The sequence below is a fragment of the Hippocampus guttulatus genome, chromosome 5 (assembly GCF_054856545.1).
Source record: "Hippocampus guttulatus isolate MCC_2025c chromosome 5, RoL_Hgut_1.0, whole genome shotgun sequence".
Classification (NCBI taxonomy): domain Eukaryota; kingdom Metazoa; phylum Chordata; class Actinopteri; order Syngnathiformes; family Syngnathidae; genus Hippocampus; species Hippocampus guttulatus.
This window is the reverse complement of record NC_141265.1, coordinates 15,727,920-15,740,068: the sequence shown is the minus strand read 5'-3', so window position 1 is coordinate 15,740,068 and position 12,149 is coordinate 15,727,920. Positions and strand designations below refer to the sequence as shown.

Here is a 12,149-nt window from a genome sequence, read left to right as displayed (position 1 = left end):
GGACTATGATTTGTACAATATGCACATTAAATGTGTGCGCTGCTACTTCAGTATGACAAATGTTTATTTAATGAATTTACTTTTTCTGTAATAATTTATCAGCCCTGTAAATGTAATTGACATTTGTATGGGTCTTTGATTAATTTGTCTTTTCGAATGGCACATTTATGAAATACCCCTGAATAATGCAGGTCAGAGCCGTCTTTCGATTAGCATGCAAATAGATTCCTAAACCAAGTTGTGACAAGGTTTCAGCTTTCTATACCAAATTTCCTTTAATGGTGCCCTCCATTTTTTACCTCTAGGGGGAAGAACAGGTGAGGACTAATTACTTGTGTTATAGACACAATTTTTAACACTCCCTTTAAATTGGTTGCTAACTAAAACACCAGCATCCACTGAGGCATGTAAAAAGTATCTCAATCTGCCATAATGATGTTGTAAAAGGGTCCCCGTCGCAGTGTTAAAGCAATGCTTTTCTTGGCCCATAGCATTCCACTAGACTTTGTAGCTGCTCCACAGTTTTGTGTGCATACATTTTTATTATATGGGGAGCTAACCACCTACGGGTGTAGCCAGTATGACATTTTATATTTTTTTGCATTTTTAGCAAATGCAACCCACATTTATTTTTTTCTATTATCATTATACTCTGTTTGTACAATATATGCTGGGCCATTATATGAAGAAAGATGGTGATCTGGAGTTGTTGGTAACCTATGGCTATTAGTGATATAGCCGAGGTGAATTAATAGATCAAATAATGTAGTATGATGCACGGTGATGGAAAACGTTCAGCATCACTGCCGTATTTATCTTGAGAAAAATCAATTACGTGTGGGTGCTGAAGCCCCTGTGTGTTATGCAGCATTTCGCTGACGTATACTTTTCTTCTTGGTATCGCACCACTTACGGTCCAAGAAGCCTTACTCAATGGGTTCTTCATCTGAAGGGCAGCCTCCTCTCCAAATGAACCCTTTTTGTCATATTAGTCATTTTGCCTGCCGTCTAGACACAATCGTCCCTCTTTCCGCTTCCTGAGGTGCTGCTTATTAGCTCACCCATAAATGTTTCCACCGGTGTGGGTGTCGTTCAAGGCTTGTGGAGACATAACTGGTGACACCTCTGCTCATGAGAGAGAGAGAGGGAGAGAGGTGAGAAAACGTAGTGAGAGAGGTTGATGTTCCTCTCCTCTTGTAGAGGTAAAAACATCTCCGCAAAACTCACGTCTTCTAAAAGGAGGCATAAAATAAATTAATGATGAATTTAGTCACCCGCACTGACCTGCACACATCAGTCCGAAGCGTTTTACCAGAAATGTACCCTTTTACTTAGAACATTTTGTTCATTAGCCAAGGTTGTCCGTACTTGTTTTTTTTAAGAAAAAAGTAAGTGTCTTGGGAGTCTTCAGTCGTCTTTAATGGAAAGTGACTGGGGGAGTTGTGGGGTAAAGAAGTTGGATTTGAAGGACATTTTCTAAGTCGAACGAGGTATTTTATGAACTTGGCAGAACTTTTGTTTTTATTTTGTTAGTTGATGAGCTTGCAAACGTTTAAGAAGACCTGCAGGATAATGTGCAAAATGGAGATAGATGAGTTTCATTGGATGGTGACCACATACTGTACTTTACCTGTACAAGGGCATTCATTTACTCTGCGTTTTGTTCCCCCCCACCTTTGCCTTGTTCCTGATCAAAACGAATGGCCTCTCGTGGTCAGGCATTTGTTGTTGTTGTTGTGAGGCGTCAGTTCCACTCTTGTTCAGTACCTCTATGAATGAAGAATTCCTTTTCAAAGTTGGCTCTCATTTCCGCATGTGTTTTTTGGCGTCTATTTGAAATGGATGCTCTCTGTTTGTGTTCTGTAATCCATTACTGCTAAATGTGTTTTGTTGAGGTGAATATTCATGTGGTGGCATATGCTGACTAAAAAGCCTCAAGAATACACTGTGTACCTGCTCAGACGGCAGCATATATTATCTTTGTTGCCTCACTGTGGCTGGCTAAAGACTCAAGAAAACATGAGATGCTGTTTATCATAGCGATTCAACCTAAGCCCCAAAAACAAAACTTATTAGATGCTGTTTATTATGTCTGATCAGCTCGAGGCAACGGGCTCTTACCGAGTCCCTTCAGATCCTCTGAAGTGTTCTATTTCCTGCAGATGTGCACTTCCTTCATATTAAGCTATTATTATTCTACACGCAAGAGTCGTCTACTCTGTCAGCTTATTTTCAAGCTAAGCAGGTTTGGTGGAAATAGAGTTGCTTTTTGGCTGAGGTCTCTGGCTCAAGCTACCGTTCCTTGCAAGGTACTATTTTGTCCGTCCGATTTGATAAATTTCTATTCCTTGAATTCTCGTGTTTTGTGTCTGGATTTTGGGGGCCAATCGGTGAGTTTAAACAAGTCCTGACCATCAGTCCCAATTGAAAAAGTTGATCGTGCCAGTGCAAACGTTAGTGTAGTATTAGGATACAGGGGTCACGATACAATGCATATCGTGAAACGTGTATCCCGATACTTGCCCTTTCAAGGTGATACGTATCCCGATATTTGACATGAAATATTTTTTGAGGGAAACTGTCATATCGTTGCTGTCTTGTGAAAAACATAAATGTCCATTCTAATCCTTTTTTTAAATGTATTTTTTAACGTGAATGGGGATAAAGGGAATGATTGCTTGCTTATTCAAGCCAAGAGTAGACTGTTGGTCTTGCTGAAAGTCTCCACTCTCCAGGCCATCTTCTTGTTGCCAATGCTTAATGCATTGTGTGCTGCTGAGTGAGTGGCTCAGTTCATAATCAAGGCAACAGAATTATCCCCCCATCAATTTCTCTTTGAATTGCAGATTAGCACACTTTCGGACTGCTTTATGTCTAGAGCTGCCTGGGGAGAAAATTGGCTCTGGCATGTTGGAGTCATAAAAGCACCTTGTTGATTTAGATTCTGCCCCTTCTCCACTTGTAAATTTGGCTGGACCAAACCAAAATCGCACACATGCGTCTCCAGACAGTGGAGCAATCAGAGCTCAGTTTCCTTCCGCCGATGTTAGTCACACGTATAGCACTCTGAAAATGAAAGGTATCCTTCTCCGAGATAATCCATCCTTGTTATTCTGACCAGGACAAAGGAGAGGAAATTACAGCATTATTTCTGATTTAGAGCTCTCTTGAGCATTCGTTAGTGAATCATATGTGCCACATTGCGGTCTTGCCCCATAAAATAAATAAATTAATAAATTAATTAAAAACCCCACACACAGCTGGCCTGGAAGAAGCAGATCAGGATCTTTTCTGATATGGGTCAACAGCAGATTGCTCATGCCAGCTGTGACTGATGTGACTGACAGTGAGCCTTGTGGCCCTGTGAAATCCACTGTGCACTGTGCCATTTTAAAATAGCTGGTCTCAAATTGTAGCTCAGACTTGCACACGTCTATCGCCTGGGTCAGAAAGCATGTTGGTTAGCATTCTGTCCATTGTCTCCATCGAATACCCGACACAGGACATTTAACAGCCATAGTCACAGAGACCTACTAAGCACATTCATGTTTAAAAAGGTGTTTAATTTGTATATTGACCACTTGATTTGACTTTTTCACAGTTATCATTAACTTCGTCCTATTTTTCCTATTTGCTCTTATTTCGAACCTTGAGACTTCTGTATAGGTCCCAATAAAAAGTTTATCATGCATATAGTTGTCACTGACAAGTCTCTGTCACGATCAGGAAAATAAGATGTTTAATTGTTAAATATAACAAAAGAAAGAAGAGACGGATGGACATGACAGTAAATAGTAAAAGTTAAACATTTTTGGTCTCCTGTACACTTTCCTCATTTTCTTACACTAGGGTGATATAAACAGAAGTGCCAAAAGCATCGATCAACACACGTTCGAACAATAGTACTCAGAGAAATCAGCACTTCCTCATGCACTGCACATGGAGCACAGATTGAACCAAAATCAAAACGCAAAAAAAAAAAAAATTGAAACAAGGAACCGAAAACACTGAACCAGATGAATGGATTGTGCCCTGTGATTGGCTGGTGACCGGTCGATGGTGCACCGCCCCCTCTCGCCTAAAGTCAGCTGGGATAACCTTCAGCTCATTCGCAACCACAATGCGCGCACGCGCTACGGAGGCGGGATGGGTGACGTTGAGATTAGATGTGTTTCTTTGTGTGCATGAAGCCTTTTTCTTCCGGACAAATGAAACGAACAGATATCAAAGATGGAGATGATATTTGCCCAAACACTGGGCTTGAATGTCAACAAACTTCAGCGAAGGTCAGGCAAACACTGGAGTTCAAGTATGAAACAAGTTACGCTTGCCAAATAAAGTTGTCAGAGGTGCTTGGTAATTAAAATCAAGTCGTTGTTAATGTTTTGCATTAACGCTGGCAGATGAGTCGTCCCTTTGGAGCCATGTAAGCCCCGAAGCTGTGTTGTTCAATTGCTCACATCCTGCATATCCTGAAAGGGCTAATTAGAAAAGCTCATCCATCTGATTTTCGAGTTTATCTTCTTCTCTTTTTATACCATGGGCATTGTCTAAATGAGCTTTCATTACACCCCCAAATACTGAGCAAATGTTCCTGCTTGATGATACAGTGGAACCTCCGAAGACGAACACAGAGTGTGATTTAGGTCCATGCGCCGTGCTTTCCCTGACACATGAAACGCTCTTGTGTGCTGCCTCATTTACTCACAAATGCCCTTGCCCTTTTCCCTGCCTTTTGTCAATCAAAGCCTTATAAGTGGTGCAGTAACTTGTTTTTGTTTGTTTGTTTTTGTGCAGAGTTGAGCTCAGAGAACCTGCCTACGTGCTTCCAAATTATCAAGGCCTACCTGTACTTGTCTCCAACGGAGTTCCTCCAGGTGAGCTATACACAACACTCATTTGGGGGTTCAGAAGCATAATTTGATGTTGAACGACTTTGTGAATGTATGACGGTAATCCCCCGCAATTTGCGTAATAGATGATTTTTCAGTCGTGACCCACAAATACGTGGGGGATTGTTGTGTTCCTTATTGTTGGATTCTGACGATGAAATATTTTTATGGGATAGGAGACTTTCTCAAAATGTTCTGAACTCCTGTTACCATTCACTGGGACATATTGGCATGCTATCTGCTGTGAAAAGCTACAATGTGCAGTATTTGCAGCGGTCGTCGTCAATTAACTTTTGTTGTTTGCCATTTCAGTCTTACGATTATTATTCTTTTGTATTATTGCAGAACTATGCCGAATCCTTATGTCAGTCCTTCTGTGAGCTGCTAAAAGACATCACGAATGAGGGACAGGTCCAAGTTCTGACGGTAGGCGTCGTCTCGTCTTACTTTAGGAGTGCCGTAAGGTGCGTTCTTGCATACAAATTCAAAACCTCCTGTTTTCTTTTCTGTGCAGCAGCCGTCAAATACATATTTGATCCTTCAGTAACATTGCAGCATTGTGGTCCTTGTATGCAGTTAGCATACTTAATGTCCATGCAGCTCCTTTGTTCTGGCCACAAGGAAAACGTCAGCCCACACAGTTGGCACTCAATGACACAAACGAGTGCCCTTTGCGACAGTCTGCGTGTTTTTTTGAAAAGTTCATATGAACATATAATATCATAGGCTGAGTGGCGCAGTGTTTATCTGTCCTTTCCCTTTGGTCATTCACACTTGAGCTAATTGATTGCACAGTACGCAGAGAATTGCCATTGATGATTCCTCTGTGGAGGTTTTTAATTGTGCGAAGGCTCATGAGGGAGAAGGAGTAAGTCCGGAAATTCAACAGAGCAATGACTTTTGCTTAAACATGAGTCAGGTTTCGTAAGGGGTATATCTTTTTATTTATTGATTTATTTGTTGCAAATACACTACACTATAAATAAACATAAAGTGGGAGTCTTCTCCAATTAACTGTAGCCAGTTCCTCTTTTTTTTTTTTTTTAAATTCCAGCTTTCTTATGGACCTCACTGAAATATCTTGAAACTTGAAGGACTCACCTTTCCTGTCGAGGATTTTCCTCACGCTTTTTCCTGACTGGCATTTGCTTCCCGCCCAATGTCCCCCGGCACCTTGTGATCTTTGCCATCGTCAGATCTCTCTCTGTTATTTATTTATTTAACATATCTTTACATAACAGGCTTCCTGTGATTCTCCTTGCTGCGTTGTCCTTCAACGTCCGCATTTCTGTGTTTTCGCAAGGTGGTAGAACTAGCTCTAAAGGTTAGACCCATCCTGGGTACCCATATGTTCCAGCCCTTGCTGCCAGCTGTCCTCAGAGGTTTAGTGAACGGCGAGGTGAGTTGTCCCGCTTGACTGCAATTACTCTACCTACATGGTTGTAAAACACCTATTTGACTCAAATGGTGGCTGTCCCTTCAGTAGATGCTGTGCCACAATTAGTCACCGAGGGAGTCATGCAAAAAAAAAAAAAATATATATATATATATATATATATATATATATATATATATATATATCAGGGATGGCAATTTTCTGCGGATACGCGGAAATCCGCCGTTTTATTTCTTAAATTGATCATTTTTGTGAATCGTCTAAATCCGTTGAAAAAATTTTAGGGGGGGTCAGGTACCTTATCGTCGAGTTTTCACGAGCTCCTCCCGATCAGTCTTTCCATCTTACGATTGTAAACAGCCCTGCGATTGGACGTGTATGATGTCTTACTTGTTGTGATTGGTCGCCCCGTCCAGGCCACGCCCCTTTCCACTTTTTTCCTCACTGGCGATTGCCATCCCTGATATATACTGTATATATACAGTATATATATATATATATATATATAATATATATATATATATATACACACATATATGTATATATATATATATATATATATATATATCTTACTTTTGCACATTTCTCACACACAGACGTCAAATAAATTTGTTTGAATTCACGTAAACTCTGATTTGTCTTGTGCATCCACCTAGTTTACTTGGATTTTTTTTTCCTCTGCGTTTCTCCAGAATAGATTGTTTTATTTTGTTCTCACCACCGCACTCGCTTGATGTAAATTGCCCTTTATTATTCGATTCATGTGGTTACAAATAAAGCCTTTCACAAAGTAGTCTCCTCGCCTAGTCCGCATTTGAGTAAATCAACACCCCGTGTGGTAATCCAGCCTGTTTTATCTACTGATTTTAAACTCACTGTTATTGAACATCCTAATGAATAATCTTATTCTTGGTCACATACTCGTCGTCTTTGTTGATTGTTTAGCACAGTTAAATGTTATATATAGCTGGCCACAGTGCTGCTGTGTCAGTGGGCTGACTGCACTTCCCCCAGTGCCGAATGAACCATTAGTTACAGTCTATAAAGTGTGCGCACGCCTTTTCTTCAGATGGATTCAGCTCTTTTGTTTTGTACAGCGATACCCCGTGATGATGTCCACCTACTTGGGCATCATGGCCCGCATCCTTTTGCAGAACTCCAGCTTCTTCTCATCGCTGCTCACTCAGATGGCCTCCGAGTGTGGCCAGGAGGTGAGAATCGGTGCCTGTCCTTCATTTCTGTCTCCTCAGCAGTCTCTTTCAGCGCCTGTTAAGGACAACGCCTCAAAAGTGCCTGTGAAAAGTGAATCGTTTAGAAACTGGGCTCAAAGTGATGAGCCATGGAATTGCAAATGGTTCCATTTGCAGGCACAGAGTCAAAGCCCCAGCCCCTTTTATTCTGAAACTTTGAAATTGTTTTTGCCCCAACTAAAGGGAAATGAATCACCTACTGTTTATAGTTGGGTCTTAATCTAAATGGATAAAAGGAAAGAATAGGCTGTTTGAAAAATCCCTCAGCTGTCACTCTCCGGTGCCAAGCGCCTCTCGTCTACACTGGCTACTAAATGAGGCAGGGAAAATAGGGAAGGTCAATTCTCATAAACAACAAAATGAATTCAGGCGCCCTCAAAGACGGTTAATTTCCGCTCCTTTCTTTTAACACACGGCTTCCCATCCCTTTGCTCCGCCAGATTGACCAGTTGTTAGGCAGTGTGATTGAAATGTGGGTGGACCGCATGGACAACATCACGCAGCCTGAAAGGAAGAAGCTGTCCTCTCTGGCCCTGCTTTCGCTCTTGCCGTCTGACAACAGGTAAGGCATCTGTCATTCGAGATCACAGACATTTGGGAGAGTTGCATCCGTCACATTTCGATGCCTCATAGCATGGTCTGAGGGGGTAGGAATACATTTTCTGCGAACGTACAGAATATGGTGAGCCGCATATTCGCGGCTTGCTATTCTTCACCTATTCACATTTTTTTTAACCATCAAACTTGTCCTCAGCTATTCAATGAAACACTCACCTATACGAGGGCTACGCACTCTTTCAAAATGATTGCTTATAGTGACTCATGTCAAGTATGATGTATGTTGAAACTTTATGTCGCTTCAGAGACTAACATCTCTGTATGTCGGGAAAGAGCTAAATTCTGTCTGGGGCTTGAGGCTTTTGACTTCTGGTGCATTTTTTTTCTTCAATCAAGCAATATGTAAAAAAAAAAAAAAAGTAATAATTTTAAGAAGGAATAAATATTCTGCAGTAGCTCAGGCTCCAAGGACTTGGACTTTGGCATCGGTGGGCATCTGTTTGCGTCCTTCTGCAAAGGAAAATGTAAAATTGCAATTATTTGTTGGAGAGGTGCTCTTCTGGTTGGCATCGGAGCCGTCCCAGATTGATACTGTGGAGAACTCCTTTGAGTCATTCACGTATCAATGCGGCTCTTGCTACGTTATGTATCCTTTTCATGCCTATTCAGATGCAATTTTTCACATCAAGCTTAATACTAGCATCGGGTTTCTATTCATGCTTGGAGTGCATTATTCGTTTGTTGCCACCAAAATGTATTTGCGCACTAAATGTTTGAATAAAAGGTTGAGATTCATTCTTGGAGTGCATTATTAGTGTGTTGCTGACAAAATGTATTTAGAAGCAACAAGAAGTTTATTTGCAGCATGATTTTTTGTAGTTCTCCAAGGTAACAGGAAACAAAGGAGATCTTTAAAAAGAAAGAAAGAACCCCCCCCCCCCCCCCCCAGCATTTTCCAGTGCATTTTCAGTTTAAAGATGACCGCATATTTGACAGAATATACTGAATGTAAGTTCATGTGAATAGATTTCCCATGTCACATTTTTGAAACTTCAATATGTGGGTTTTAAGGTCTACTTTTCTGGTGTTTTTTTTAAAAAAATTATTATTATTATTTATTATTTTTTTTGTTCACGTAGTGATGAACTTTCTAGTCAAGACTTTTGGACGACGGACATTTTCCGCACTCTTGGCTGTGTAATATTAGACAGCCATGAAATCCTTTGTCATGCTTCCTCACACCTCCTCAACAATTTCCAATTGGTTATGACAGCCTTGGCTTTTCGGTCACTGCATGACAAATAAAGTATCCGACGTACAATCGCAGCTCAATTGGAAGGGGTTTGTATCTACTTCCTCATTTCGCATTATGCATCAAATTGTCCTCTCTCTAAGAGCGGCACAAAGTTGTCAAACTAAAGCTGAGTGGAGGTTTCTAAAAGTTTTCCAACTTCTGCTTTGTAATTGTACTGCTCATTTGAGAGAGAAAGAGTGATAAATAAGGGCAGTGTTAAAGCACTACAAATTAGTTATGCGAAGCAGACCGGATGGGGGTCTCGTTAAGGCATCCTTTTCCCTAAATGTGCTTTAACGTGCCCGGCTGCTTAGTGGCCTGTAGCCAAGATTGTCAATTATTTTCTCTGTTCTGCTTCATCATGCACCTTTGTGAATTTGCGGTGGTGTGGTCACTTACTTGAATGCTCATTATCAGTGTTTTGGCGTCACAGAAATATGATACTCGCCGGGGCTCAAGTAGACAAAAGTCAACACAGCTAAACAGAGTCTGAAAAAGTGCATAGATGAGTGGGTCTTACATCAGTTAATTACAGAGAACCTCCAGACTTTGAAGGCTTGAAAAGTTGGAAACTGGTTATTCCTTAGAGGCACCCTGAATTTTTTTTCTTTGGTTTTTCTGGAGTTTGGCTGAAATTTCCCTCCTGTTTCCACTGCAATAGCACAGTTCACATTTTGTGCCCATGCCGTGGGTGTTTACATTTGCTTCCCGTAATGCCCTCATATGTGAGAAAGAGAAGAGAGAAGAGCCACAGTCACCGATGCTCTTTTTATTGAGTGAAGGGAGAACTGCAAAACACTGTGCACACAGCTTACGTACGCCCAGGTCACACGCCACCACACCAAGCCGCCCAGATTCCATTATATTTTTCTTCCTCTTCTTTTTAATTTTAATTCTAATTTTTTTTAACTAAGATCTTGGTAATCGCTTCCAGTACCGCAGTGCTCTTTAACAGTATTCCCCAGTGAGTGCAGTTTTGCAAAAAGAAATCTGCAAGTAGCTGGGACTCGAGTGTCCTGTTTGTCTTTTACTTGCAGCTTGTTGGCTTTCAGATCAAATTCCACTGACTTGAATTAAAAGCACGAGTCGCCAGCAGCACCGGTTAAGTAATCACAGGAGACGTTGGATAAAATCACAATTGACGGATATGCTTAACTGTGTGGCGAAGTGAGTTTTAATTGGAAAGCAGTAGCTTGCGGTAATTATGTGGCCCTCCATTTTCTGTGGTTTTTTTTTCCCCCTTTATTTGTGTTTTGGTTTCATTTTAAAGTAAGAAAACGTCAGATTTTGTTTTTCCATCAAGGATATGCACATTTTTTACTGCATTCGGTCACTGCAAGCCTTCCAAGGTTGGGTGGTGTTTTGGGCTACCGGTAATAAATTTTTCATCGGCCCTTGCCTTGCCTTTTTTTTTTTTTTTTTTTTTTTCTCTGTGAACTGTGATGTATTAAGTTGCTCTCTCAAGTGTGTATGTCAAATAGAAAGGTTAATTTCAAATGTCAGAAGGCAAGTGTGGAGGATGATCCCTAAAAAAAAAAACACTGGAGAGAGCACTGACAGATGGAATCAATCAACTTTTCTTTGTGTGGCCATGTTTTGTTTTTTTGACAGCCACTTAATCAATGGCTGGATTTAACAGATTGTGACTCTTTGTTACAATGTTGCTCTCATTACTCTTATTGGATACAAACATTTTCTAGTGCCGTCAGTGACCACGACTTGTGCCCCCGTTGTTTTTGTGTCATGCAGTGTGATCCAGGACAAATTTTGTGGCATTATCAACATCTGTGTCGAGTGTTTGCATGACGTGATGACGATCGATTCCGAGACGAGCACCTACAAAGAGTAAGTACGCATTTCTGTTTGTCTGATGAATTGACCAAAACAAACTATTTTTTATATACACACCTTAAAACGTAAAGCAAATGTGCATTATTTTCCTCTTACCATCAATTCCAACTACTAACACCATTTGGGCAAAAAGGACACAGTCTGACTGCTTTCAAGTATGATAAATTCTCCATATTCTTTTTCACTGGCTCAAATGAGGTCTAGTGAGTCTATTTAAGGCATATTTTCTCCATAAAAGGTTTGAAGAATGGAAGAACCTTGCATGCACCGCAAATAGAGTGTCGGAACACCCACTTCCATCCCTGCATTCTTTTCATTAATCCATGATTGGCAGCAGCATCTCTCCCACTGTCGTGATAAGCGCAAGGTTGAAAGTGTGGCTTTTGGTGCTGGATACTGAGTGAAGGGCTGAGGGAGGGCGACGGTGGGAGCGCATTTTTGTCACCGTCAATCGATTGAAGAGAAAATGTGGAAAGGGAATATCCCATCGTCCTTTGAAAGTGAAATCCGCCCGCGAGTATGTCGGTGCTCTTTCTCGCTGAAACATCAGCCTAATTTCCGAGCTTGGTGCAGGCGCCCTTCTTCCTGCTGTCAATGTTGCTCTTTTCTCGCTCTCAATGTGCCAGGGAAAAATAAACTCCCAGCTTTCACAAAAAAAGTTAGTTTTGATGTTTCTGCTGCACTCGCACGCTTCCTGTGCTCCACAGCCAAGTGAAATATTTGAGTTTTATACTTTCAAGCATGCAATAAACTGTCCATATCTATGGTGGAGTTGCATCCAGCACCCACTTGCACCACTCGCAAAATTGCCATGAATAAGTGACTTGATTTGTGCTGTCAATCGCCGCTTACCCACTTATTTGACTCCCCAAACTGTTCTGATTAAACCAGGCAAATTCCTCACCAGC

General features: G+C 41.1%; 1 protein-coding gene across 1 annotated transcript in view; it reads left to right on the top strand.

Moving 5' to 3' along the window:
* ipo11 (importin 11) overlaps positions 1-12,149 on the top strand; it is an 80,030-nt gene that overhangs the window by 52,680 nt on the left and 15,201 nt on the right. Inside the window, exons 23-28 of the mRNA XM_086111944.1 lie at positions 4,798-4,877; positions 5,238-5,318; positions 6,196-6,291; positions 7,386-7,499; positions 7,979-8,100; positions 11,140-11,235. Coding sequence (XP_085968070.1) covers positions 4,798-4,877; positions 5,238-5,318; positions 6,196-6,291; positions 7,386-7,499; positions 7,979-8,100; positions 11,140-11,235 — 589 coding nt within the window. The remainder of the gene's footprint in view (positions 1-4,797; positions 4,878-5,237; positions 5,319-6,195; positions 6,292-7,385; positions 7,500-7,978; positions 8,101-11,139; positions 11,236-12,149) is intronic.